General features: G+C 49.2%; 1 protein-coding gene across 1 annotated transcript; it reads left to right on the forward strand.

Annotated features, from left to right (window-relative positions):
- Positions 1-2,297: 2,297 nt before the first annotated feature.
- FBP1 (fructose-bisphosphatase 1) lies at positions 2,298-27,986 on the forward strand. The gene is made up of 7 exons (XM_014856934.3): positions 2,298-2,689; positions 13,958-14,120; positions 15,996-16,088; positions 21,533-21,673; positions 24,652-24,789; positions 25,860-25,979; positions 27,537-27,986. The coding sequence occupies exons 1-7, from the start codon at positions 2,520-2,522 to the stop codon at positions 27,726-27,728; spliced, it is 1,017 nt and encodes a 338-aa protein (XP_014712420.1). The 5' UTR covers positions 2,298-2,519; the 3' UTR covers positions 27,729-27,986.
- The last annotated feature ends 12 nt before the right edge of the window (positions 27,987-27,998 follow it).

A 27,998-nucleotide genomic window follows, 5' to 3' on the forward strand; every position in this document is an offset into this window, starting at 1 on the left:
AGCCAGAGCTCCCCAGGTCTTTCCAGGGACAGTTTCCAAGGGATTAAACTTCACGAGGGCTGGGTTGGACTAAATGACTTTTTCCTAGCCAACCTGAGATCCCGTGGACAAAAACAGCTGACACATGAAGGGGCAAACTCTGGAACAGAGCTGCTGAAACTAGTTGGTAGGCCAAAAATATTAGTCATCACATTTCAGATTTTATATTTAAGGAAATATTTCTCTTCCAAGATTTTTTTTCCTTTTAATACCCTGCAGTGTTTCTCCTAAAAATTTGCCCGAGGAGCAAAGGATTAAGTGGACCCTCAAAGGGTTCACTCTCTCTGCTGTGGTATTGAAGCCCCCTTAGGCTAAGAGGAGACAGTAACCATCTTTCCTGGTGGTACGACCCCTTCCCTCACCCAGCACTCCCCCATCTGACAACCCTGGGCAAAAGCATCAGCATACCAGGTCCCCACGATTGAATCCAGGGGTCAGTTTTCAGATCTCATCCTGCTGGACCCGTCTGCAGGATTTGGCACGTGGGTCAACCCTGCTGCTTGGCTCACATTCTTCACTTGGCTTCCTGGATGCCACACCTCTTGGCTTTCACAGCCGACCCCTTCCTTGGCGATCCCTTCCATTCTCGTGGCTCCAAACACCATTCATCAGCAAGGTTTTCCAATTTATATCTCCAGCGTAGACTTCTCCAAACGCCAGACTGATAACTCCGACCGTCTACTTGACACTCCCTTGGATGTCTAATAGCCATTTCAAACCTACTGTATCCCATAATGAATTCCTAATCTTCAACTCCGCCCCCAATGTACTCCCCTCCTGGTCTTCCTAGTCAAGGGCCACTCCATCCTTCCAGTTGCTCAGGCACCGACCCTTAGAATCATCCCAAATGGCTCTTTCTCACATCTTATCTGTCAACAAACCTGTCAGTCCTACCTTCAATCCAGAATCCAGCCAGTTCTCACCATGCCTATTGCTCCCTTCCTGGATCACCATCTCTCAGTAATCTCACGGGCATCTGTCTTCTCTCTTAAGTCTAATCTTATAATCTTAATGCAGCAACCAGAGTATGAAAACAAAGGGCGAATCATGCCTGTCCTCTACTGGAAACTCTCCAGTGGTTTCCTCTGAGTTAAAGTCAAACTTTACTTGGCCCTCCAGGCCTCACGCCTCCATCTTCCCCTCCCCTCTGGGACCTTGTCTTCTCCCTTGTCCCCTGGCTAGCTCTACGCCACCTCCACTGGTCTCCGGGCCATTCCTCAAACACAGCACACTCTCCCGCAACTCAGGGCCTTTGTACTTGCTGTTCTCTCTGTGGAGAACACTCTTCCCCCATCTCCACCAGCGCCTCCCTCACATCCTTCCACTCTTTGCTCAAATGTCACTTTCTCAGTGAAGTTCTTCCTCACTACTCTATGCAACCCCTCCCCTCCAACATTCCCCATCTCTGTTTCCTATTTCATGTTTCTCTATAGCACTTAGGGCTCATCTAACATACTAATCTGTTTACTTTTTGTTGTCTTTGTTAAAATCTAAGGTCGAGAAGGCAGGAGTGTTCTCTGGTTTGTTCAGGCTCTATCCCGGTGCGCGGGGCACATGGGAGGTGCTGCATGAACGTGTTCCCGGATCTGCACAGGACCTGCCCGAGGACTGCAGCATGGGGGCTACAAAGCGGTCAGGACGTCAGGACGTCAGGACGTGGGCTAGGAGACTTCCAGCCTCAGCGAGGTACCCAAGAGACACTTCCCCGTGTCTGCGACTGTTTCCTCGGCACAATGCAGGTATCGGAAACTAAGGTCCCCAGTAGCTCTCGAATTATAGGAATCTTGACAGGAAGAGGCCTGGATTAAGGATCCAGACATGGGCCATCAGACAGGTGAGGGACAGGGGAATCCGCGTCTCCTGAGGTTGGTCAGAAGAGCCAGTGACAGGCCAAGCGGGGGTGGACAGAGGCCAGGGAGCGGGCAGGTGGCGCCCCCGGGGGCCGGGACGCCAGCGGTTAGGCCCGGGTGTGGAGACCAGGCCGCGCTGGGCTGGGGCGCCCGCGTCCTCGCTGACCGGCTGCGCCACATCTAGCGCGTCTCTTAACCTTCCGACCTGCCGTTCACGTCTTGGGGGAAATCCTGACTGCGCCTCCGCGCAGGGTGGCGTGGAGACTGCAGGAGATAACGCAGGTGGCCCAGAGCGACGCTCCACGGCGCCGGCGGCCGTCCTCAGCGGCGCGGGGCGCGGGCCACCGCGGAGGAAGCGGAGGGGGCGGCGGCCCTGGTCCCCGACGTCACCGGGGATCGGAGGGGCGGGGCGGCCGCAGAGGGGGCGGGGGCCGGGGCGGAGGTGTTCCCGGGGGCGGGGGGCGGTGACCCGGTGCCTATAGGCTCCCCAGGGACACAGCGGCGGGGATCTGGCCTGGGCCACGTAGGCTCCAGCGGCGCGGACAGTCGGCCGTCGCTCCGTCCTCCCGCCGCGTCCCGCCGCGTCCCGCCGCTTGCACCTGCCGCCCCGCGCAGCAGCCCGGCCCCAGCATGACGGACCAGGCGGCCTTCGACACGAATATCGTCACCCTGACCCGTTTCGTCATGGAGGAGGGCAGGAAGGCCCGCGGCACGGGCGAGATGACCCAGCTGCTCAACTCGCTCTGCACCGCGGTCAAAGCCATCTCCACGGCCGTGCGCAAGGCGGGCATCGCGCACCTGTGAGTCAGGCCTCAGGCTGCCCGCTGCATCCTGTCTGTCTGTCTGTCCGCCTGGGGATCTGCCTGGATGCCTGACTCTGGTCCTCCTGCTGTCAGCCTGTCTGTCTGACAGCTGGGGGTCTCTTTCTCTGTCTCTGGTAGCCACTCTTTTCAGAAGCTTGCCCAGCCACACTCAAGCCCTCGTTCCCTCTCTCTGGAGCTTGGGGGTGCCCACTGGCGCCTGTCTCCCAGTCTGCACCTGCGTTCATCCTGCAGCCCTCTCACCTGGGCTGAGCAGCCTGCCTTGGCACCTCTCTCCCATTCCTCCTGGCGAAACTCGTTGTCCGGAGTGGGCACCCGGCCTGCCTGCTTCCCTCCTTCACTCCCTTTGGCACTGGGGCCCCAAGTCAGGTTTCTTATCGAATATCTCCTTGATTCTACAGTTCTTTTAGGGGTGAGGGACCCCAGACAGGCTGGGAGGGAGCCTGCAGGCCCAGAGTTCTCAGGAGCAGCAGTGCTGGTGGGCGAAGGGCTGCAGTGGTTGTGAGGTGGGGCCTCAAGTTCTGATTTCTAAGAAGTTCGGTGGTAAGTGGTGCTCATGCTGCTGGTCTGCAGATCACACTGTGTGCAGCAAAGGAGTCAGGGGGCGTGCGAATTCAAAGGGCACCTTCTGGTGAGGCTTTTTGTAAATAACGCAATATTCTTTGGTTATTCTGGCGTGCACAAGTGTTTTATATTTACATTGGTCCTCACTGTAACTGAAGGGTACCTGGGTTTCCAGATTGCCCACCCTCCTTCCTGACATTTCCCACACTTAGAAAGGCTATAAAAATTGTCCATGATCCTCATAGCTGATCTGAATAGTGTAAGCCCTGCAGCCTGGAGTCCATCTCTGGGAAGCCGTTTGGCTTCGGTCCCACAGTTTGGGTTGGTGGAGCTGGCTCTTAAGAAAGGAGCGTGTGGTCCCATTTATTTCCTGATGTCAAGTGGGGACGCCCTGTTGGAGAGAGATTGGGACAGGTATGTCAGGAAAGTGGTGACTCCATCACCATTTCACCTGTGGCCCCTCTTAGTCATACATTTCTAAGGAGCCTTTGCTATAGGAAACCACTTGGTTAAATCTTACTTCAGATTTAATCTACACCCAGTATAGCTGTTCTTACAGCCTTATCTGCTTTTGAGGACCGGGGAGCTTTTTGAAAAAGTGTGCTTGTCATTTCTCGTATTCTTTTAAAAATGTGTCAGTACCTTTCACAACCCCAAAGAGACTCGGAAACACAAGATCTGCTTTGAGCTGTATCTTTCCCACCTTTTAAGTAACCTCAGATAGTGGGACCTTAGATAGTGGGATTTTGATAGTGGGACCTGGACAAAGGGTGCTAATTTGGGCTATGTAAAATATGTACATTTTTAGACTAGATAGTTGTAAATTCCAGGTTTAAAAACATATTGTTGTTATTATTATAAACCAGTTAATAAGCTGTACTCATTGACAAAAATTCAAACCACTTGAAAGAACACAAAGGGAAAAGTGAAACCCACTCATATCCATTCCCTGGGGTATCCACTATTAGTAACTTACTGGTTATTTTCCCAGATACTTATTTACACTCATATAAATTATCCAGGGACACATATTTATGTAGGCCTATTTATAAATAGCAAACAAAATGGAATCACACTTAACATAGTCGTCTGCAGTTTGCTTTCATCATTCAACAATATATAATGAACATCCTTCAATGTCAGGACGTATAAACCCACCTCTCTTTTTAACTGTTGTGTAGTCTTCCACTGCAAGGATGTATTGTGAGCTATTTAACTCTTCCCCTATTTTGGGGCATTTCACAGGTCTTTGACTATTTCAAACAGTAGCTGTAAACAAGTGTTGATGTCTGGTAATGTGGGCAGTTGACAGGGGCAGACCGGAACCTGGACACTTAAGTGCTCCTGTGGGAAAATAAGAGTTTGGCTGTCTCAGGACAGCATGTCGTCAGTCTGGCAGGCAGCAATAAGACAAGATCTCGTCAGGCCTCTAAATTACATTCATTATCAGCTTTGATTTCCTGGATGAAAAGGCCAGCTTGCCTGCAAATAACTGGTAAATGCCGAAGGCTTGCCCTAGAAGGGCATGTACCCAGAGGGACAAGAGGATTGCAGGTTTGCAGGATCCTCACAGGAAGCAGTTTATGGAGCTTGGCCATGACTTCTCATCAGGGACACATCAGGAGTTTAAGCACAGAGTCTGGGGCGTGCTCTCCCCCTCTCTCCCTCTCTAATCAACAGTTTCTATTGTAGCCACCTTCATTGCTCCTAATAAGATGTTCACAGAATCATAAAATTTCAAGCTGAAAGACTCAGAAGTCACCTAGTCCAGCCCCTCTTTGCACAGATGAGGACAATGAGGTGACCTGACCTTGGCCCTGGTTGGGGCTCTTTTCACCATACCGCACATCTCTTCCTTTATCTTTTAGAAATCAGTTAAAGCTCACCCAAGTCTGTCTCATCTATTAATTACATTTTTGATGTGCGTTAAGAATTGTATCCCAAGAAGCTATCGCCTTGTAGCAAACCTGTTCTTGAAGCCACGTCTGTGCGCTGTTGCCTCTCCTCCACCCACTCCCGGGAGAGAAGGGGTGATGGTCTAGACAAGGGGCGGTCAGCCTTCTGTTCTCTCCTGAGAACAGTTAGCAGCCTGCAGGTGGATCTGATAGCTTCATGGTTCAAATTCAAGTGCTCCCTGCTTCTCAGTCTTCATTCCTTTGGGAGAAAGTGCTCCTCTGGGGGCTTAGGCTTCTGCTTTCGGCAAGTGGAGTTGACTTCCTTTCGTACATGTTTCCAAACCAGTGTCTGAAGGATGCACTGGTTCCATTCGATTCAACAAAATGCTATTGAACACCCACAGTATACCAAGGTCTAGAAAAGACAGTGAGATGAGAACGACACAGAGCTTATGCCGTAGGAAAAATAAGACAAGTGTAGAACTAGTTATAAAACACAGTAGAGATGCTGAAAGATGCTTTCCTAGAGGTGCCAAAAATATGATGCAGATGCAAAGGATTGTGGAGCGTCGCGATGGATATTTGCAATGGGCGGTCAGAGATCGTCACAAGGCCTTTCAGCTGGAGAGCACTTGGAGCTGGGCGGTCGTGTGAGGAAAAGTTCGAGGTGGGAAAATGTTTCTGGAAAGTTTGCTTATTTAATTTGATGGAACACACATGGCGGAGCGTTAGTGGATGTTACGTTGTGAGTGCGTTGGGGAGCATCAAATGGCAAGGGTGAATACTTCATATTCTAGGGGGTATGCAAAGAAGAGAGGGTACAGATTTTTGAGTGGGGCAGTGGCATGGTTAGAGATGAATCTGGGGAAGATATGAATGGAAGTATAGAGTTGGAAGATGGAAAGCTGAGAAGTGGAGAAAACCAGTTGAAAGGGAAGGGGTGAGGAAAGCAGCTGCCAGAGCTAGAGCTAGGGCAGAGAGGAGGACCCAGAAGAAGGCTGAGTGTGGACTGGGGGGGGTGGGCAGCAAGGGAGGTCCACCCAATTCAGAGCAGCCCAGCCATTAACAAACAAAGCAAAGCAAAACAAAAACAGAATTCCAAAGGTAGAGCTGGGTTTTCGAGATTGGGGAAGGGTGAGAAGGTGATTCCAGCATTTTGGAAACGTTGAACTTGAGATGGTAAAGGGCTAGCAGCTGGAGATGTTGTCCAGCCTGCAGTTGGATGCCACAGTCTGAAAGGCAGGCATGAAGCATGACTACAGGTTTGGCCATGGGATTTTGGTACATTGGCCCTGAGGCAGAGAGGAAGAGGAGAAGAAAATCAGGACCAGACTTAGCAGAACAGTATCATGCAGGGCTTAAGAGCACTTTTTTTTTTTAAAGATTGGCACCTGAGCTACCATCTGTTGCCAATCTTTTTTTTTTTTCTTCTTCTTTTCCCCAAGGACCCCCCAATACATAGTTGTATATTTTAGTTGTAGGTCCTTCTGGTTGTGCTGTGTGGGATGCCACCTCAGCATGGTTTGATGAGTTGTATAGGTCCATGCCTAGGACCCAAATTGGTGAAACTCTGGGCCACCAAAGCAAAGCACGTGAACTTAACCACTCGGCAATGGGGCGGGCCCAAGGGCACATTTTGGAGAGAGATGGAGCTAGGGTCAAGTTCCTGGCTTTGCCATTCAACTTCTGTGAGGATTTGGGCAATTCATGTAATATCTCTGAGCCTCAGTTTCCTCACTTGTAAGATGGAAATAACTGTTTTATTCAACCTCAAAGAGTTGTGTGAGGATGAACTGAGTTCATTAAATGGGTACCAATATCATCATTGTTTTCCTAGGCTGAAGATTATTTTTTTTCTAGACTTATATCTTTATATTTTACTTTTTAATCCTTACAAGTTGCCCACAGGTGTATATTCCAGGCTAGAACGTTATATATTAAAACGATGTTGCACCGTCAGATTAGGTCCAGGAAACCTCCCCCCATCATGCTCACGTGGTATCCAGAAAAGTTCCTTTTATATACAGGGTCCTCTCGGTTATTTGATGGAAGAAAATAATAACTTCAGTTTTAATTTTAGAATTACAAGTCAGTTAATACATGCTTAAGTTTATCTTCAAACTTGCAGAGTTTATGACGTTAAACTTTTGGAAACTTTGTCAGATGTATTTTATATTTCTTGAATTGTCTTCTCCATGTTTCCAAGAGTGAGTTGTAACTTCATTTCCATGAGAGAGACAAAGCCAGCCACAGTCCATCCTGTTTGTCCATTTGGGCTCCATGGACTCCAGTGAAGGTCGGGGTTTGTGGCCTTTGGAAGCTGCCCCGGTTGACGCCTCTCCTTCCACATCTTTCTGATCTGACCCTTGGATGTTCCTGGCTGGGTGAACGGTTGGTCATTTACCTTGGAATCAATCAAAAACAAGTCAGTGTTACTTTGACTTTAGTGATAAGGATTAAATGGTAACCTGCCTTTCTTTTTCTTTGGTCAAGTATTTCTGAAAATGAGTTTTCCCACTTGATTTTCTTACATGCTGTCGAGGGTGCTGCCTCATTCACACTGTTGTATTGACATCAGGAGGAAGAGGTCTAAAGTCAGGGAGCAAATCAAGGAAGTCATCGAGAGTTCCTCCCTAAGTGTGGCCCTGGCCCCAGTCCCTGTGTCTAGGGCTGTGCTTCAGAGATGTTGTTAAAGGGAGCTCTCCCCTGATCATCATAAATCACAGACTTTATGGCTGTGAAATGGCTCATTCCATTCTAGAAACCATAGGCAAATTTGAAAAACCATGCTAGTATTTCATCCAGATTTCTGAGGATTTTAAAATGCTGGCTGAGTGAAACTATGCTTCTGAAGAGTTCCCCATCACATGAATTAAAATGACTTTTGGCTTTTCCAAAATTTCAGTGAGGTTTACAGTAAAAGTAAAAGAAGAGATATTACAGACAGCAGCTTCTCAATTTGATTTTTGCTCCCCCACCTCTGGAAAGAGAACTTTTGTGTCTCTGGGGTTTAAAAAGAACAGCTACAGGGCTTAAACCCTGGCAGGATGCCTCCCCCCTTGAACTACTGGGGCTGCAGAGCCAACTAATTGGAGTGAAATTGAAGTGAAATGTCATAAGCCTCTCAAGTAGAATACCATCCCCAGTGAAACTTGGGTCGAATGTGAACTTTGAGCACTTTCCTTTGCTGCCAGTTACCTGTGACATAGTTCAGCACTGGCCATCTGGCTGTCTTCCCAGGAATTGCCTGCAAAACTGGTTTGGGGGTCATGGTTCCCCCGCCCCCTCCTCAGCCCTCATTTACTCAGTGGATGCCTGTGGGCTCAGTAAGGACAGTGACAGCTGCCTGTGGCTGCTGGGAACCAGGTGCGTCACAAGGATTAGCCCTCATCCTTACAGAGCCCGAAACAGAAACAGTCCACCAGGGAGCTGAGACCACTTAGTACATAATCAGTAAGAGCGAGTGGCAGAATTTGGACCTGAGTCTCAGATGCTGTATTCTTGCCAGGACTCACCTTGCCTCTCAGCATGGTTGCGTTACTGTGAGAGATGTTAGGGACGGGACTGAAATGAGACCACTTCTTGCTCCTTTGCCTGTGTGCCAGGCTCTGTTCTCAGCCCTTTTTACCTATATCAACTCATTTACCCCCCCTGTCTACACACTACAGTGCAGACATACTGAATTCCTATTTTACAGATGAAGAACCAAAGGTCAGAGATGCTAAGTGTCTTGCCCAGGGCTGCCTAGCAGGTGGCAGAGCTGGGGTTTGAAGCCTGGTGGCCTAGAGTCCCAGCCCATGGAGAAAAGCCCAGGATCTTGCTTTTCCCTCTGTGATACCTTGCTTTTAGGAGAAGCATCCTCGGCAGATCAGGTCACTGACTTATTCAAAACTAATGTCCCTGTCCTGTGTGATCAGCGCCGGGCTGCTACTGAATCCTTTTCTGGGTGAGGTGGGGAGGGAGCTAAGCTGGGAGGTTTACTGCTTGCTCAGCTCAGCCCATTTCTTGACCTTTAGGCTTATTTCTCTTTCTCTGTTGGTTGTCAGGCACAGTCAGCCTCGGCAAGGCTTTTTTTGACAGGGTTGTACGCTGGTTCCCCCACATCCCTGCAGCCCTGTTTGCTACGTGATTCTGGCCCCAGGAAGCAGCAGGTTGGGAACTGATCTAAGAGAGATCCAAGTGGTGCAGGAACGGCCTTGCTCAAGGCCTGCCAAGGGTGGTGGTGCCGTTCCCGCCTGTTCACAGCAGCTGGCACAGAAGTTCCTTCCAGACCAGGCCGGGTTTCCAGCCCCCGCTGGGCTCTCCTGGAGTCTGCTAGAACTCAGTTGATCCATTTTCCAAGCCCTAGTTCACAGGGCCAAGCAAAAGGCCTGATTCTGTAGGTAGGTTATACTCTCTCTCCTCGTGGCCCTCGGAATATATAGTAAAGACTCTCGTTCATCTGTCCTTTGGGGCCTTGAGCAACGATGACTGATCAGAACACAGAAATTTACTGCTTCTAAGGGAGTTTCTGAAAACTTGTGGAGAAAATAAACTCCATGTGTCCTTCAGCTAATTAGATCCTCTAGGATATTTCTGAGGGCTTTTTCTGCTCTGTGGAAGCCGCAGAAACCTTGCCCGCTTCCAGCTTTTCATTGACCTGTGGAAACCTGTTCCCTCAGGCCGTCCTGCCGCCTTCTGAGGGCCCCTCCTGAGGCGGCCGGGAAAAGCCAGAGCGAGCACTCACCCCGAGGCCTCGCCGCCCCGGAGCAGGGCAGTGCGGGGCAGCGTGAGAACAGGCACGGGGACTTCGCGTGCTAAGATGCAACGCGAAGAGCACGCAGGGAAATGACAGGCGCTCGGGTATCCTTACTATCGACTCGGCAGCCTGGGAACTCATCGTCCTGAACCGTTTCTACCATAGAGTCGCTGTCCTGTGCTTCCTCAAAGAAATTCTTAACACCAGGACTTACCAGGGGAAACTCTCCCACAAGATGGCCTAAAAAAGTAATAAAATGCCTGAATTTTGAGTTTGAGGGGTATAGAATAATCTCTCTCCATAAGTTTTTTATGCTTCTCAAGCAACTGGAGCATAGTTGACAAAAAGTCCTTCTGGTTAGTATAGAGGAGGGACCCCAGGGGGGGTGAAGAGGAGGAAGAGGGAAGTAACCCCCCAACTCTGCAGACACAGCCAGAGAAGCGGCCGGCTGTCTGCGATGGTTCCACGGTGAAGACAGTCGTTGGTGCTGGGCATGGTGAGTGTCCCCAGTGTTCATCCTGCTGTGTGTTATGGGGCTCCACCTGACTCCCATCATGGACAGGTGGTGCCACTCTCTGTGACTCAAGGACAGGAGCCGCCTTAGAGCCCTGGAGCGGCAGTGAGGAACCTGGCTGGTGGTCTTGGCTAGACAAGTCAGCCACCCTGGCACGGTGACCTCTCACAGCCCACAGCACGGTCTGGGGCTGCAGGAGTTGCATCGCAGTTCTGTTTGGCCAGCGGCTGGGTCTGCAAGCTCAGAAAATGCAGTCCAGTGCATCAGAAGCTCTCCCGCTTCCATTCAGTCCCGCTGAACAAATGAGGGAACCTGTGTTTGCGACAGAGTCACAGGGAAACCAGTCTGCCCTGGGCCAGCAGGAGCACCACAAACCAGAGCTGGCCCTGCAGGGCCCTCTCCTCTGGTCTCCTCTTCCCACATTCTGGAGCTCCCCTGATCTGGGCATCACAGGAAAAAGACCTTGAGTTTTAAAAGGTTACCTATAAAAATGTGCACACAATAGCCCCTCCCATTTGGAAACGTGAAAATCAAACTCTCTGTGGTGTCTGGATGAATGGCTGGCCCGGAGCTCTGGTTGGAGCTGTTACTGGCTGGCTTGTTTGGGCTCCCTTAGGGCTTTTTCATACCCTTCCTTTCTTAGGAAAAACAGTGAAGATAGCCTCCAGCCTGACCAGCCCTTTGCAGTGGGACCTTTCTTGACCTCCTAAACCCCTTGCCCGGCATCTTGTTTCATTTTATTCGAGCACTTGTCACTCTCAGACAGTATCTCGTGCATTCACAGCACTTGTTTGTTTCTCATTTGTCTCCCTCTCTAGAATGTTAGCTCCATGAGGCAGCGAGCTCATCTGTCCAGTTCAGCACTGTGACCCCAGCACTCAGAACAGGGCCTGGGGCACAGTGGGCACCCAATAAATATTTGTCGAATAACGAACCCTCACATAGGCCTCCAGGGTGCTTTTGAGTAGAAGAGACCTCAGCCTGACAGCTCACCTGTCTCGCTGAGCAAGAGACCTGAGCAGGTGGAACGTGGGCCACAGGGTGAAACAGACCTTTCCCATGGCTGCCTCTGTGCCTCGTCCAACTGCCCCAGCCTGCAAGGCCTCCCTGGAGCTGTCCCATAGGCCTTCCCCTCTGGGGACCAGGCTGGTGGCTTCCCCCAGCCCTCCAAGGTGTGGAGCAACCTTAAAAGTTGATTGCTCCTGTGCTCATTCCTTTAGGCTCAGGTCTCTGTTCTCCTCAGGCAATGCCATTCACTCATCCAGCAAGCATTCACTGAGGCCCTACTATGTGCTGGAAGCCAAGACACACTGGGGAAACACATACCCTCTGTCGTCATCCTCACAGAAGTAAAGGATAAACAACCACGCCAGCGTGATGGTGGACGAGGCCTGGGGGATCTCCGAGGCCCACCCTTCCTCCCACAGCATGAGCAGATCCCCAATGAGCACTCCCTTTAGTGAGCAAACAAGGGAATAAACATTTTTTTCTCACCTCTTAGGCGCCAAGGGCTGTACTTAGCCCTTTTTGTACCTTATTGCATGTAATCCTCCAAGTGCCCCGAGGTCGTTGCCCTCTGGGAGCAGTGGCAGAAAGGCAGGCTCAGACGGGGCAGGGCTTGCCGGGCAGGGCTTGCAGAGCGGGGCCCTGAGCCGGGGCTCTGTCAGGAAGCTCTGCTCTTTTCCGTCAGCGCTGTTCATCTGCCTGAATTAGTAGTGACTTCAGTGGTGGAAACGTCTGGCTGGGAAGGAGAGACACAGGTGCGGGGGGCAGTGAGAGAGATTGGTGAGCCCTGCCAAGCCTTGATCCGCCCAGAATTTGGCTGCCTTCTTTCTCTGAAGTGAGGAAGAGAGTATGTGGAAAGAGAAGCAAAAGCCCAGAGATGTGGGCTGTAGCGCAAGTCTGATGGCTCCCCTGATCTTTGCGAGTGAGGTGGTGAAAAGACAAGTGGGGGGAGGGCCGGAGCGATGAGGCGCTGTTTTCCAGGTGGGCAAGGAAGTGATGCCAAAAGTGGGGATGCTGGAAAGTGAGCTTGATGAGACAGCTGGAGCTGCCTCCTGGAGAGAGTCAGGCCAGACGAGGCATCTGGGTTTGGACAGTTTCTGGTGTGGGCTCAGTTTTGTCCAGCCAGAGACATGCAAGTTATGTTTAGAGAAAATGTATTTTCAGGAGTTGAAGCAGCGGATGCCATGACAACAGTGCAGGGCAAGTGCCCCGGCAACGTGGGCCGGGGGCACTGGTGCCCCTTCGTGCCCGCCTGCAGCTGTTTGGCGGTTTCTTCCGCGCTCTGACTTTCCCTTCCCACCTCCAGCCTCCGTATCTTGTTCTGGGCCTCCTTCCTCTACACCGTTTCCCCTCCTCCCACTGTTCCCGTTCAACCCCAGGCTGTGACAAGCTGCCTCTTTCTCATTCTAACAAGTGAGGCAGCATCCTGGACAAGCCATCCGCACTCTGGGAATTCCCCCATTACTGACCTGCAGGTACCTTGAAAACAAAGTAGAAACTCCAGACTTCCCACTCCCCGCAGCCCTTAGGACCCGTGCCAGGGGCAGTGGGTTGCCCCCCAGAGGGGCCCGGCCTGGGGGTCAAAGTGAACTGCTGGCCTCTGGCCTTGCGCTCTGGTGTAGACAAGCTCGCTGGCGCCCTGGAGTGAGCTGCCTCCTCTATAAAATGAGCTGGTGGGACCAGTCAAAATTTCTTCTCTTTTAGGATCTTTTCAGCTGTAAAACCATAGAATCCCTTGGCTTAGCTCACATCTCAGGCTCCCTCTTGCCTAGAAGTTTTCTTTGCTTGCTGAGTTTCTCAACTGATTCATTATGCATTAGCCCATAAATTTGGAGGTAAGATTTGGTTCTTGGGGGAGGTGGAAAAAAATCAACCTTTTTGTGTATAAAACACAGGTACACATACAGTGCATAAACAGATATACTATATCTGTACTATTAAAATTAAAATTCTGGGGCCGGCCCTGTGGCCGAGTGGTTGAGTTTCCGTGCTTCGCTTCTGCAGTCCAGGGTTTCGCCGGTTCAGATCCTGGGTGCAGACACGGCACTGCTCATCAGGCCACGCTGAGGCAGTGTCCCACATGCCACATCCAGAAGGACCCACAACTAAAATATACAACTATGTACTGGGGGGATTTGGGGAGAAGAAGAAAAAAAGGATTGGCAACAGATGTTAGCTCAGGGCCAATTAAAAAAAAATTAAAATTCCATGAGTGAATGTGATTAGGGAAAAGAAGCCTGAAAAGCCTCCTTAGGGGCCCTAAGAAAAAAAAAGGTTGAGAAACACGGCTTTAACCTCAAAGGTGTGCCGTGCACCATGACAGGTCCTGGACAGACGAATGACACTATTTCCTTCCCCCCGGGAGTCAATCCAGAGGGATGCCCACCCTCCTTGCTCTATTTCTCCCCAACCAGGTGTCTTCTTTACTTTCTTCTAACTTCTGCTAAATGCTTGCTTTCAGTGGGTTTATAGGTGGATCGACATATTCTGGTGGCCGTGGCTTATATTTTTGTGGCTTTTCTTCCTTCTAGCTATGGAATTGCTGGCTCTACCAATGTGACGGGTGATCAGGTGAAGAAGCTGGATGTCCTCTCCAATGACCTGGTTGTTAATGTGTTAAAGTCCTCCTTTGCCACCTGTGTTCTTGTGTCGGAAGAAGACAAACATGCCATAATAGTGGAACCTGAGAAAAGGGTGGGTTTGCACTTCCACTGTTGAGGGTGTTAATGTGACCATTTTTCTTCCTAGCTTCATAAATGACTCTACTTGTTAGCCAAGCTGGATTCCTAGGAATCACCCTAGATCATTCCTGAGCCATGTCATCATTTCACTGATTCCACCTCACAACCGTATCTCCCACTGTCCTCCCCAGTCCACACCACCACGCAGGTCACACCGTGATCGTCTCTCCCAGGTTCTCGTACGTGGGAGAGACTCAGAGATACTCACACTCATCTCCACTCCTAACGTTTTACTGTCATGTTCAAGGCTCTTCAAAGTCTGGCTTCTGTTAACTCCTTCTTTCACTTTATCTCCTTCCACCAAATCCCCAGCCTTCACACCCAACTCTCCCGCCAACCTCAACTGCTCACAATTCCTCTCACTGATGCGTGCGCTGAGATCCACTGGAATCCTATTAATCTGATCGCTCCTTGAGGACAGAGAACCAGCTATATTCTTCTCTGTATCCCGGCATCAAGCACAATACCTGGTGCATTGTAGGGGCTCAACAATAAATCATTGTGTAAAAAGTGAATGAGAGAGTGTAGCCTGCTTTGTGGAGCAACGACGATCTTGTAAAAATGAAAACGGCGCTGAGAGGAGAAGTGCAGCTGTACGGGCTTACAGTTCCTCCCTGTCTGAGACGACCCGGGACGTGGAGCAGTGGAAGGAGAAAAAAGTAGTCGGAAGATGAATTTAAAGAGGCTGCCTGCTACCCAGTCTTGACCTTTTTAAGAGGGTCGGGAGCCACAGCCTGTTAACTTGTTTTACATCATTCCTAAGGCGCTACTACCTGTCAGCTTCCAAGTTCATGTTGTTCTCTGCTGGGCTTCTGACGGTACTTGGCAGTTGTAGGCATGTGGATTGAATTTGCAGTTTAATATTCTCTATCAGTCAGCCCGAACTTCTCTGACTACAGTGTACCTTCATGACAGGCATGTTCCCGTTTTCTAGGTGACAGTTTCTCCTGCATCAGCCAGGGTGATTTGTTCAGAGCAAGCGGTCAGGGAATCAGAGAATTGTCTTAATTTGATGCAGAAATGTAAAAACCACATCTTAAAGTGGCTAATTGGGAGATGGAGAATCCCCAGTGGTGTGCTGGTAAACCAAATCTCTGGTTTGTAGCACTTGCTAATTTCAACTGTGTCAGTACTGCCCCATAGTTGATTGTAAGCTACTGTATGACATGGCTGAAGCAGAGTGGGAGGAGACCGCACCATCAGCTGAGAGGCGACCTGCCAGCCCCAGCACACCGCTGAGAATCCTGCGCCAAGGCTTTGGTGGTTCCACTACCACTGAGGGCTCTTTCCTTTGGGAATTACAGTAGGGCTGTCGTTGAAAACTCTGTGCACTGCAACCCCAGCTGTCATCTAGAGATTTCGCACGAGAAGTGTCTAACAAATCTGAAGGTTGTCTTTGCTTCACCCAAGGAAGTGTTATGTTTTTTTCCTTATAAATAATGAGAAATATGTGACTATCTTTGTTTCTCTTTTTCCTTTGGCTGTCAGGAAACTCAAACCAACATTATGATTCATTTATGTCAATGACGTAGGAAATTATAACTTATTTATCTGTATGCCATCACTTTCATCTACACCTCCTTTTCTAAGATGTGTTTTCTCTGCCTAATTCTTTGTGTTTTCTCACACCAAAAGATATCCATCTATACCATATATATATAGTTGTTTTCATTCTACATGCCACCTCATACTGTCCATGACAGAATATAAATGACTCACATTTCTTGCAGTTTTCCCCAGATTCCCTTTTTTACCCCTTAGTGTATACTCTCTATTTTGTTATAGAGTTTATTTTTAAAGTAAAGTTGTATTCTTTTTCTTTGCTCAGGGTAAATATGTGGTCTGTTTTGATCCCCTTGATGGATCGTCCAATATCGACTGCCTTGCATCCATTGGAACCATTTTTGGCATCTACAGAAAGGTAACGCCCCTGGTTTGGGATCAAAAGAAAAGTTAAGACTGAGCACCCAGTCCTGTTTCCCTGTTGGAGGAGCAGCCAGAATGTGTTTCATGAAACTCCGTGAGGCTTGAAATAGGTTTATACTTCAAGGTCTGACTTTTTCAGCATTAACTGCACAATGAAGATCCATTAAGCTGTTAGAATAAAATGGAGTAAAACGTGAGAGGAAAGAGACAGATATTTCACTCTGTAAAATATTGCTCTCCTGTATGACAGAAAATGAAGTTAAAGTCAAAGAGACAGTACAGGGCGGCTACAGTGACGATACTGTGGGGACTGACAAAGGTGGGAGCATGACGACAGCAGAGATTATTTATGTCGAATCCGTCCTTTAAGTCTGCTAAACCACAGGTCTGGGCACTGTGACCCCCAGGGCCAGATCCAGCCTGTTGCCTGATTTGCATGGTCTGTGAGCAAAAAATAACCCTTTTGTATTTTCATATGGCTGAAAAAAATCTAAAGAAGAATATTCCATGACCCATGGCATTTATATGAATTTAATTTTCACTGTCCATAAATAAAGTTTTAATGGCCTATGGTCAACTCCTTTCTTTAGATGTTGCCTTTGGCTGATTTCACGCTGCACTGGCAGGGTTAAGGAGCTGTGACAGAGACCGTGTGATGATAAAGCCTCAACTGTTGACAGTGTGTGCATTGTGGAGGGTTTGCTGCACACTGGTGCAGCATGGGGACCCCAGCCCTGCCCTGGGTCCTCCACCAGTGCAACCTGGCCAGGGAACTCTCCCTGCAAAGTCTCTCTCTCCTGAGGTGTATGTGTGGGTGCGGGTGGTGGTGGGAGAGCTCTCAGCTATACAGACAGGTGGAAAGAAGAAGGAATCCCTGTGGGCTCGGCATAAAACAGGATGACATCTAAACTGTCATCTTGGCTTCAGCCTTTCCTGTTTATTTAGAAGTAAAAACTCACAGATGCCATCGAGGCTGGGCCCGTTTCTTCATCTTAACGGACGAGGCGGTTAGTTCAGCGGACCTCCGAGGTCCCTCCCCAGTCTCCTACTCCAGATACAGAGGCCAGACCTTAAGAAGCGAGATCGCAATTTGCACTTTATTTTTCCAAGTGACTTGTCTAGTATTGCACCTGATCTCCTTCCGAACATGTGGAAGGTAGGACCCCCGTGGGACAGTTCTCTGTCATCCCTGGGATGCGTTTTGCTTTTATCTTGGTTGAGAGGCAGATCCGTATCAAAATCAGAGTCGGAGAAGGTTCTAATGCTCATACCAGGAAGGCAAAGGCAATAATTCATTTATTTCCAAGTCACACCGTGAAACATCCCGTGGAGGGACGTGACGTTCCCTGCAGAGTAGCGCATCTGTAGCAGAGGTGGAGAGCTTTGCAGCACAATTCCTCCTGCGGAGGGAGACCGCTGGTTAGTGATGCGGCCGACGTAGCACAGGGCCCGCGCTGGCCAGCCCAGCCTCTCCCTGCACACCCCAAATAGGGAGCTTCGAAGGGAAAAAACTCTGGAAGACCGAGACACTCGCTATCGACTGAAAAGAAAACAAACCAGCTCGCAACAGCAGCTTGAATTAAGAATGCTAGAACAATTAACAGTGGGTCTGCGCACTCTTCTCAATAAACCTGAAGTGACTCTCTTAAAAGACTGAAAAAGATGATGGGTCTGACACCTTTAAGTTATTTCAGTTTTCAGAAGTCTTATTGATTATGTGGAACCATTTGAGGGCCTGTGGGGCGTAAACATCCATGCGTCTGATGCTTCCGAGGAGACCTTTCCTGCGTCCTGCAGAGACGGTTCTGGGCTGGAATTCAGCGCCCTGTTACACCCGCTCGGTGGCCCGGCATCAGTAGCGGGGACCTGGCGACAGTGATGAGGCCTTGCCCATGGGACACCTGGAGACAGGCTCCAAAGCAGCCTCGTAGCGCACGTGGTCAGTGTTCCATGCAGTTCCTGCTGCAGCCCCCCCGAGGGGTCACCAAGCCTCCGGCTGGGGACATCCGGAAGGGGAAGGATTCTCCTGAGCTGTTGATTGGCCGTCATGGTTAGAATGTTTGCCAAATGTTGAGTGAGACTCTGTCTCCTATTACTTGTTTGGCCTTTTAGAGCATCAGAAAATAAGATTTTTTTACATGTTTGGAAATGGCTTTCCTGGCTTCTTTTCTCCTCCTTTTTTCGGTCTTCTTTAAGCTAAACATCTTCATATGAGATGATTTGTAGACCTCGCTAGCATGGTCACCCTCTCCGGGACACGTTCTGATGTCGCAGGGTACTTTAGAAATATCAGTCCCCACAACAGAGCAGCTTCAGAAGTGCTCCGGCAGCTTCAGAGGCCGCGTTCCTTCCCTTGACTGAGCACAGGGAGGCTCACTGAGAGTAGCCACGCGGAACACTGACACTTCCGGACCTTGGCACTTACTGGCTCTATGGGACCTGGGGCCAGGTGACCTCTCTATGCCTCTTGTTCCCTTATCCATAAAGTGGAGATATTGAAAATTAAGTATAACACACCAAAAATAGTGCCTGTCGCATAAAAAGTGCTCGATAAGTGGCAGCTATTAATGTTACTTGTTTTGTGTAGTAAGATTCAGTGGACAGTGTCACAACTCAAATTGGCTTAAGAAAGGATGAAGGGGAGGGAGGGAGGGAGGGAGAGGAAAAGTAGTGGCTCACACGACTGGAAAGCGCAGTGGGTAGTCTGCCTCAGGTGCCGCTGCATTCAGAGATTCAGACGATGTAGTCAGGACTCACTTCCTCCCCATCTCCCTCACTTCCTCCCTCTGTGGTGGTGACATGGCTCCCAGCAGGTCCAGGCTCACATCCAATCCTCTCAGCAACCCAAGCAGAAAATGCAAGCCTCCCTTCCAGCAATTCCAACAAGAACGTCGTCTCATTGGTTCTCGTTGGCTCTGATTGATTGGCTTAAGTCTCGTGCCCACCCCTCAACCAATCACAATGGCCTGAAGCACGCAATGATCTGGTTGGCCAGGCCAGGGTCAAATGCCCGTTCCTGGAGCTGAGGAGAGGGAGGCAGTACTTCAAGACTAAGGTGCAGTTATCGGCGGAAGGGTGATGGACGCTGGCCAAGCAAAACCAACAGCTGTTCACTGCAGATTACAAACTTCCTTGAGGGCAGGGGGCTCGTCTTATGTATTGGTCATCTGCTAGGTTGTCTGGTGCCATAGTAGGTGAACAATACTGGCTGATATGGGGCTTCTCCGACCGCTCTGTGAGATCTAAGGAGGGTTTGCTGCCGCTCTGAGGGAAGCCCTGGGGACATGACAGCCCTACCCCACTTCTGCCTGACCTTCTCCTCCACCACTTCGTCTCTGGAATCCATGATGTCTCCTCCTATGCTCCTTATGGGGTGGTGTGAATTAAAACAAACCACCCCGGTGGTGGCCTGGACAGGTAGAGAAGGGTAGGGTCCAGAGGCTTTGTAATTTTGCCAAGAGCTGTGTGCCCATCGTTCTGTGAGCATCTGGATGAGAATATAATGCATTCCCTCAGGGCAAAGACATTCCTTGCTGGGCGGTTGGAGGAGAGAATTCACGCACTGAACAGGGGATCAGGCCAGAAAAGAATTCCTCTAAATCCATGATTCCATGGCATTATTTTCTCTTTGAGTGTGTGGATCGTAGACTATGTTACCATTTCTTATTCCATGCAAGGAAGTCGAAGAGTAAGATTGTTTGGTGACCTTATTTCAGGGAAAGGCTGTTTAGTCTTGCACCTTTGCCACCGGAAGGCATGGATGGTCCTGGGCGAGGTGAATCTGTGGGAGACTTTCCTTGGTGGAGAACTGATTACTCCAAGCTGCCAGGGGCTGCCAGTCAGCTCTTTGGTTTACACATCACCTTTGTCTGCACTGGCAAGGCTAAGTGGTTGTGATAGAGGATAGTCAGAGGGCTGAGTCCATCTACCGTGTCACTGGCTTTGAAGGAAGCTGGTTCCTTTTTCAAGGTTGTGCACTGGCCAAATTTGGAGTTTGGGAAAAACAACTAAACTTTTTGATACTGTGTGTAGTCTGTGTTTAGCTGTACTGCAGTATCCTGTGAGCACAAAGCAAACTAAATCAAATAACTTGACCCAACCCAACTAACCAACCAATCACCTGGATGAAAACCATTTCTTAAACACAAGGAGTGAGGACAAGGGGAAAAAGGAGAGAAATGGTTTTTCTGACTCTTCCTTTTATATGAGTAGTTCTTAAACTTTAGAGCAAGAGTCTCCTATGGTGCATGGTAAGTACAGATTCCCTGGACCCAACTTAGAAAGTCTGACTTAGTAAGTCGAGGCTGCAGCCCCGGAATACGCATTTCTAATAAGCATCCCAAGTGATTCTGACGCAGGTGGTCTTTGGACCACACTTTCAAAAGTTACATGGCGAAATTACCAGGAATGCTCTGTTGGGATGACCTCCATCCCCAGCAGCATGATATAGATGCCCTTGCCTACTCTTAGCTGCTGGAATCTCTGCTGGGGGAATGAATGAATGAAATGGCCCATTTTTGTTTCTATTGAAATTCAAATAGAGAGTATTTGAGCTGAAAGATCTTTTTGGGGCTGTTTTGAGGACCGAAAAAACCAATCAAGTGTTAATAAAGAAGATAATTATCAATTAGCGATCATACACTAGGAGCCATCCGCTTAAGGTGTTCCCTTCCTTGGTATTAGGCAAACTGTGGGTCACGTGATCCAGTGAGCTGTGTTTTTAATGAAAAAAAAAAGAAAGATTAGAGAGCATGTCATGTTCCAAATACTGTTTTGCTAAATTTTTGTAGTTGTGTGTGCATGTGTGTGTGTGTTGGTACTGGTTTGTGTTGTAAAACTGTATCTTTACTGTGTGTCATGGTCAAAAAAATGGAAAGCATCTGCCCTACCCTGTAATGACTCTGGAGAGATGTTCTAAGTTCCTGTATTTCTGAGAATTTCTTTGATGTGTGAGTGATGTGGACCACACTGCTCACTGGGGTGTGTGCTGCAACTGGCAAGAGCTCATGAAATTGATTTCCTCGGCAGACTCACAGCCCTCCAGCCCAGACTTAATTTGTTTAAATAAAGATGGAGTAGGCAGGTGAAAGACATTGATGCCCGTAATAAGATTAAATTAGTGGGAACCGGCAAGAAGGCATGTTCTTTTTTGAAAGTGATAATGGCAAAATGAGGGAATATCAAATTAGTAAAATTGGAGGAGGACTCTGATTGGAAAGAAGGATCCAGGAGCAGGAAATCTGGGGTCTGGCGGGCAGGCTGCTGTGGTAATGTAATCAGGATATTGCTGGTGTGTGGAGGAAGGCCTCTGGGAAGATGCCCCATTTCATTAGGAGAGCACCTTGATAATGCATCTTGCTAATGGTTGAACTGGAAAAAAGAGCCGCAAAACAAAACAAAACAAAACAAAAACATGCTTTGTTTTCTTTCTTGTCCTAGAATTCGACTGATGAGCCATCTGAGAAGGATGCTCTGCAGCCAGGCCGGAACCTGGTGGCTGCCGGCTATGCTCTCTATGGCAGTGCCACCATGTTGGTCCTGGCCATGGTAAATGGTGTCAACTGCTTCATGCTGGACCCGGTGAGAGACCCGGTGGGAGGCTGGGTGCTCAGCTGGTGGCTGTGAGGGTCTGGAGTGTGTGGGGTGGGAGTGGGGGGCGTGGTATGCAGAGGTGGGAGATGAGGCTCTAGAGTGAAGAGATGATGGGGTGGAGAAGAAGATGAGGGAGGTGGAGGGACAGTGAGAGGGTTACTGAGGTGAGAAATAATATCTGTCCAGAGCACAAGAAGAGGTCTTTGTTCCAAGATTAATTCTTGGAGGGTTTATTACTCAACAAACTCAAATGCCCGCCAAGGCCAGGCAGGCTGTAGAAATGAGTGAAGTGTGCTGGGGGAGGACTGCCCAGGCAGTGGTGGGGACTGTGGAGACGGGAGGGGGCCCAGCGGTTGTTGCTGTTCAGGAATAGGGGCCCAGTTTTGCTAAGGCTTCCAATGTTTCAAGAAACGCTGGCTTTTTGAAAAAATGTAATGTTTCTGGCTTTGTAAAACACTGTGCTAGCCAACCAAAACACATTCATGGACCAGATGGGGCCCGCAGATTTGCCACCCACCGTATCTATTACTAGCTTATTTTCCTGAGGTGAACGGGGCTCCCAGCTGAGGCAGTGAACTGCACTGTTTCTTCAAAAATAGCTCCAAATTTATTTGATATTGTGCACATGCGTGCAAACCTTCGGTTAACCTGTGCGGTTTGGTAAGGCTTTGCTGAACTCAAGGAAGTGAAAATAAAGAAGGAAATGAAGATAATTCCTTGGTCCACCTTATAGAGAAAAGCTACTTGTGGAGGGGAGCCCACGGGGCCGTGAAGAACTGTCACGAATGGTTTTGATTTGTGGATAATTTCCTCCACGTGTCTATTGATTGGTGTTATTTATTTATTCAGTTAGATGACAGTTTCAGCAGAGCAGATCAATGGGGAAAGAAATCTCTGTAGATACTCGGTGCCACTCAGCCCACCATTGAGCAGGGCTCCACAGCACCATCTTTGGTGGGTCTGCGTGTCATCATGTGTTTGGTCCCCAGTCTCAAGGGGAGAAGACCTGGGTTTATAAATAGCTTTTAGCTTTAGAAATGTCCTCGTATGAAAGTAAAGAAACAGTTGGTTTCTCCGTGCTTTTTGCTGACCCAGGGAGCAACAGGCACGTGCAGCGGCTGGAATCCAGGAGGCGTGCACAGCGGGCGGGTCATGTAAATCAGAACTGCCTTTGTCCCCGCTCTTTCACCTCTTTCACGGCTGGACTTTGCCTCCTTGCTAGTACAGGCGCTTAATAAATACACAAGGCGGGGGCAGCACCAGCTGAGGCCTCCAGAGGAGTGACCTCGGGGAAAACAGGGGCAGAACCAGAGCAAAGTCTGCTCCGAGCCCAGGGGCCAGTTCCTGAAGCCACAGATGTTTGCAGATTTCTCGTCTTGCCACATGCTTACCACTTCCCCCAACTTTCTTCTGGTGACATCTCTGTTGCCTTTGAGCTGATGAGTGTGTACAAAAAGTTAAATCTCTTCTTGTCTGCAGACTGCAGACTGGTGTCTCCAGGAGTAAGTTTCTGTGTGTTTGATGGTCTTTGGCCCTCCTCAGACCTAACGGCCCTCAGAGTTTGGAAGAACAATGCAGCCTTGGCCCCCCTGACCCCCCAACCGCTGTCCTCCCCAGATCACATTAACCCTCTCGTCCCCAGGCCTGGGGCGAGCCTCTGCCAGCTTAGCCCTCTTTTCATCTTGGCTCCTACAAGGACAGGTGATGGTTGCTGCTAAAAAGACCGCACAGCTATATTTCTGTTTCTAACAAGCTTTAACTTTCAAAAAGCTTCTCAGTCTTGTCTCCACGTACAAGAACCTCCTCTCCGTCACACTGGAATGCCCTGGGACGCGTTTTCCAGACTTTTTATGTAAAGGCATTTATCTATCTATTTATTTATTTTGCTTTACTGATTATAAAAGATATCTCTACATATTTGTGGTCAAAATTTTTGGAAAGACAAAAAAAGAAAAAAGATCCCTTTCAATGACCACTGTTAATCCTAGCCTCTTTTCTCTCCCTTCTCTCCTCCCTCCTTCTTTCCTCCTCTCTGGCCTCCCTCCCTGCCTCCACCGCCCACTTCCTGTCTGCAGGAACCAGTCTTTGCTACGGGAACAGATGGCTGGGGAGATGTGTTGACGGGCCTCCCTTCTTCTTAGCTGTTGCCTCAATCAAGCTTCCCCCCTCCCCAGATGAGCAGAGCCTCTGTCACCCTCTTATCAGCAACACATAGGAGCCCCAAACAATCTTTCTCCAGGGCAATAGGAGTTATTGACGCTTTCCCCCAAATCTGAATCTCCTTCGAAGAACCCAAGTCCTAAAGGCATCCGCTTAGCACTGGCGCTGTGGGAGGAGAGTTAGAACACTGCAGATCGTGAGCAAAGGCATCTGAAGTTACGCCCGCTGTGAATCACAACTCAGGCTTCAGCTCTTTTCTATGGCAACACACAAAAGGGGAAATGTCATAAAGGTAGAGCTGGGAAGCTGGGAGCAGCCTGATCACGTTGGCGTAACTCAGCCGCCCCTCCCTCCTGGCAGCCCACCTCCTGTCTGCGCCAACGTTTTCTTTTTTTGCAAAGGCGCACACATCTTCTATTGCCTAGGACACACATTCTTATTCGCCCTCAGGTTTTGCTTCTGTTTTACATATGTCCGCCCTCCTTATTTCGGTATGGTTTCTTTCTTGTTTTACTGAAACCATTTGAAAACCAAGTCAAAAGTGTCCTCTATCCCTGACCACGTCTGCGGCACCCTCTCATCCTCCCTCCTGTCCTGTCTGCTCGTCCTCACCGCGCTCGTCTTCTCTCGCCGCGTTCACAGTTCTTGCAGAGGTGGCGGGAGGCACGGCTGTCCCAGGGCCAGGAGAGGCCCCCTGTGTTGAAGCTTGGGGGTGACCGCAGGCCTGACACCCCAGCCCAGCCCGCCCCCTTCACCCAGGCCCCGCGGAGGCTGCTGTCACCCCTCCTTTCCCTCCTGTTCCACAGGCCATCGGAGAGTTCATTTTGGTGGACAGGGATGTGAAGATCAAAAAGAAAGGCAGCATCTACAGCCTCAATGAGGGCTATGCCAAGGACTTCGACCCTGCCGTCACTGAGTACGTCCAGAGGAAGAAGTTCCCCCCAGTAAGTGAGGGCTCCTGGGGTGGGGAGCGCCCCTGGGCCACCCAGAAACCTGTTGGTTCACGATTTACCCTGGAGGTGAAAGGCAGCACAGATGGAGGTGCCTGGGCCTCCCCCGTGCCCTGACCCCTGAGTAGGTTCCCACCTGGCCCCCTGCCCTGAGATGTTAACATCAGCCTTTGCCACCTTCTCTCAGGAGAAAAAAATCAGGATAATAAAGTCAGCCAAATGAATGAGTTCACAGCAATAAAGCGTGTTTCACTTCTGGGGTCCCTGACCCCAGATGGTAGAAAATGTGGTCCTCATGCCCAGGTACCAGCCTGATGGCTTCGACAGATTTCTACAGTCGGCTCGAGATTGAGCATCCATCTTGGTATCTCTCTAAGAAAGTTGCCCAGCACTGAATACCAAGAGAAGGAATGGTTGTTTGTAGAGCTAGGTCTATGTGGGACTATCCCATTTTGTCATACTCTTGGTTAAAGGCCTTGGGAGGCTGCTGTGTTGCGAGGAGGAAGCCCCAGCGTTGTTAGGATGACATTTAGGGCCCTCAGAGCTGACCCCAGGCTCTCTCCAGCCTTATTCTCTCTCCTTCCACCTTGCCCTAGATTACTCTACCAAAACAGGTACCCTCACTGCACGGAGCTGTTCCCCAGGCCCGGGGACGGTGCGTGCTTCTCTGTGATGCCAAGCCTTTGAGCGGGCCTGTTCCCTCTCCCACCCTTGGTGAGACCTCCCTAGACTGACAAAGTCTTCTCAACCTTCAATGTCCTGCTAAATGGCACAATTTTTGTGATGCCTGCCCCCACCCATAGCCAGAATCAACCACACGCTCCTCAGGGCTTTTGCAGGTACTCTGACCTCTTGTAAGATGTATAAAGGCTGTCTCCATTATTCCATTTTCTGCTCCTTAGGAACAAGATTTTCATCACATTTCCTAGCACAGCCCCAAACACACACCTTGTAGGTGCTCAGTGAATGACTGTTGAATCAAATAAGGGTAGAGATCACAGAGAGAACTAACTCACTTTCTTTCTTTTTAGCAACTCTAACTACTGCTGTCCTTAACCTTGCAGGATAACTCAGCCCCCTATGGTGCGAGGTACGTGGGCTCCATGGTGGCTGATGTCCACCGCACCCTGGTCTATGGAGGGATCTTTATGTACCCAGCAAACAAGAAGAGCCCCAACGGAAAGGTAAGGAAAGCCTCTGACAGGCGACTGAGAAGCAGTGTGTTTCACTGGGAGCCTGGGGCGCATGACATACTCAGCAGGAGGATGCTAAGGATGTCTGTGGCACATTCTTTCCTGGATTAAAGCTTGTCCTGGTTAAAGCCAGGTAGTATCAGCTAAAAATGGTCTCTCGAGAGCCCTTCCATCACTAAAGACAGGTAACCATGTTGTGTCAGAATGGGTGGAAGTGCTTAGAGCTTCCAGTGGGTACACGGTTTGGCTTGGGTAAAATGAATTCCATTCCTAAAGCAAAATGAAACAGTCCAGCCTCATTACCAAGACAGCAAATCAAATATGTATTCCAAACAGAGGTTTTCTTTGATTGCTTTCAAAAGGCATAAAATTGAAATAACTAGTGAGCCAACATTTGCTGCTCGGAAAATAGTACCTTTCTAGGGAAGGAAGGAAGCTCTGGGGAAACCTGGAGCTGTCAGGTAAGCTGTCACTGACTGATGCCAGTCTATCCCCCACAGCGTCCCCAAAAGCCACAGTGGGGGCTGCGCTTGCTTATTCTGGCTAAGGGACGCCCCAATTTGCACCCACACAGAGGGACCCCGTGTTTCCTTCCCAAGTGTTGTCCCCTGATTTTTCCCAATAGACACGTTGTCTTTTTTTTTCATGTGTGAGAAGGAATAGGAACAATGATCTGCTTAAGACAGTTGGAAATCGATCTATTTCAGATCTGTTCAGGTTTCTGTTTTGCAAGTGGCATCCAGGTCGCTGAAGGCATTCTTGTTTATTTAAAGACCACTCCCGTGAGAGCCACCTCAGGTGTCGCAACCTATGTGGCTAGCCTGCTTCACAGCACTTTTCTCCAATGCCTCAAAAAATTGTTCCTTAACACAATATTGAGCTTCCTCCTTTTTTTCAGTTTTTCGATTCTGGCCATGACACCTGTATGGAAATAGTCAGGAAACACCTGCAAAAAGCTGTCTGCTCAGTAGGCAGCCTGCGTGAAAATGCATACAATAAAAAAGTTAATATTTAAAAGTAGATGCCAAGATGTATAATATACTAAATCCCAACCCTCAAGCCTTGGGAGAATTGTAAAAGGAATGTGTACAGAGTTGCAAACAATATGATACTGTTTGGAGGAGCCAGTCTGCATTCCAGATGTCTGCAGCCAGACACTACCATGGACTTTTTATGCTTTTAGAATAGGCAAAGCTCCATCCAAAACACACAGAATCACTCATTAGGTCCAGTTTCCGTGCTATAAAGAGAAGGGAACCATTGGTTCTGCCAAAATGTCATTCAGTCTTGAGTCCAGGTGGCCTGCCTCACATTCGCGTCAGGCGATCTGTGGCTGGCTCTGGCTTGATGGATGGCTTAATTGAACGGAATGGCTAATTAGATGCAACCCTGGGGGGAACTATTACAACCTCCTGGAAGGAAAGAGAAAGGATCAGTTACTCCCTCGGAAACTCCCCCTGACTCTGCACTATCTTGGTATGGAACAAATCCCTTTCCTGTGTACTATCCTCTGGTGTAAGGACCCTGCTCTTGACTCTTGTTTTGCAGTTGAGACTACTATATGAATGTAACCCAATGGCCTATGTCATGGAGAGGGCCGGAGGATTGGCTACCACAGGGAAGGAAGCTGTACTGGACATTGTTCCCACTGACATCCACCAGAGGGCGCCGATCATCTTGGGGTCCCCTGAAGATGTGACCGAGTTCCTGGAGCTATATAAGAAGCATGCTGCCAAGTGAAGAGCTGGCCTTCCCCACACCAAAAAAGAATTGCCTTTTGTTTGGACCTTTTGTCTCACATGATGCTACCCATTCTGATTATGCATCATACATTCCTAGACAGCAGAAATAAAAAGCATGGATATTTTCACCATCAAATGCTGTGTGATGCCTGGCGCTGCTACCCAGATGCTGTCTTGACGATGCCACTGACGGTCAAGATATATTTTGAGTGAATAGAGGAGAAATAAACATATTCTTCCTTTTTCTAAAAAAAAAGTCTTCATTGCT

This window comes from Equus asinus, chromosome 23 (genome assembly GCF_041296235.1).
Source record: "Equus asinus isolate D_3611 breed Donkey chromosome 23, EquAss-T2T_v2, whole genome shotgun sequence".
Taxonomy (NCBI): domain Eukaryota; kingdom Metazoa; phylum Chordata; class Mammalia; order Perissodactyla; family Equidae; genus Equus; species Equus asinus.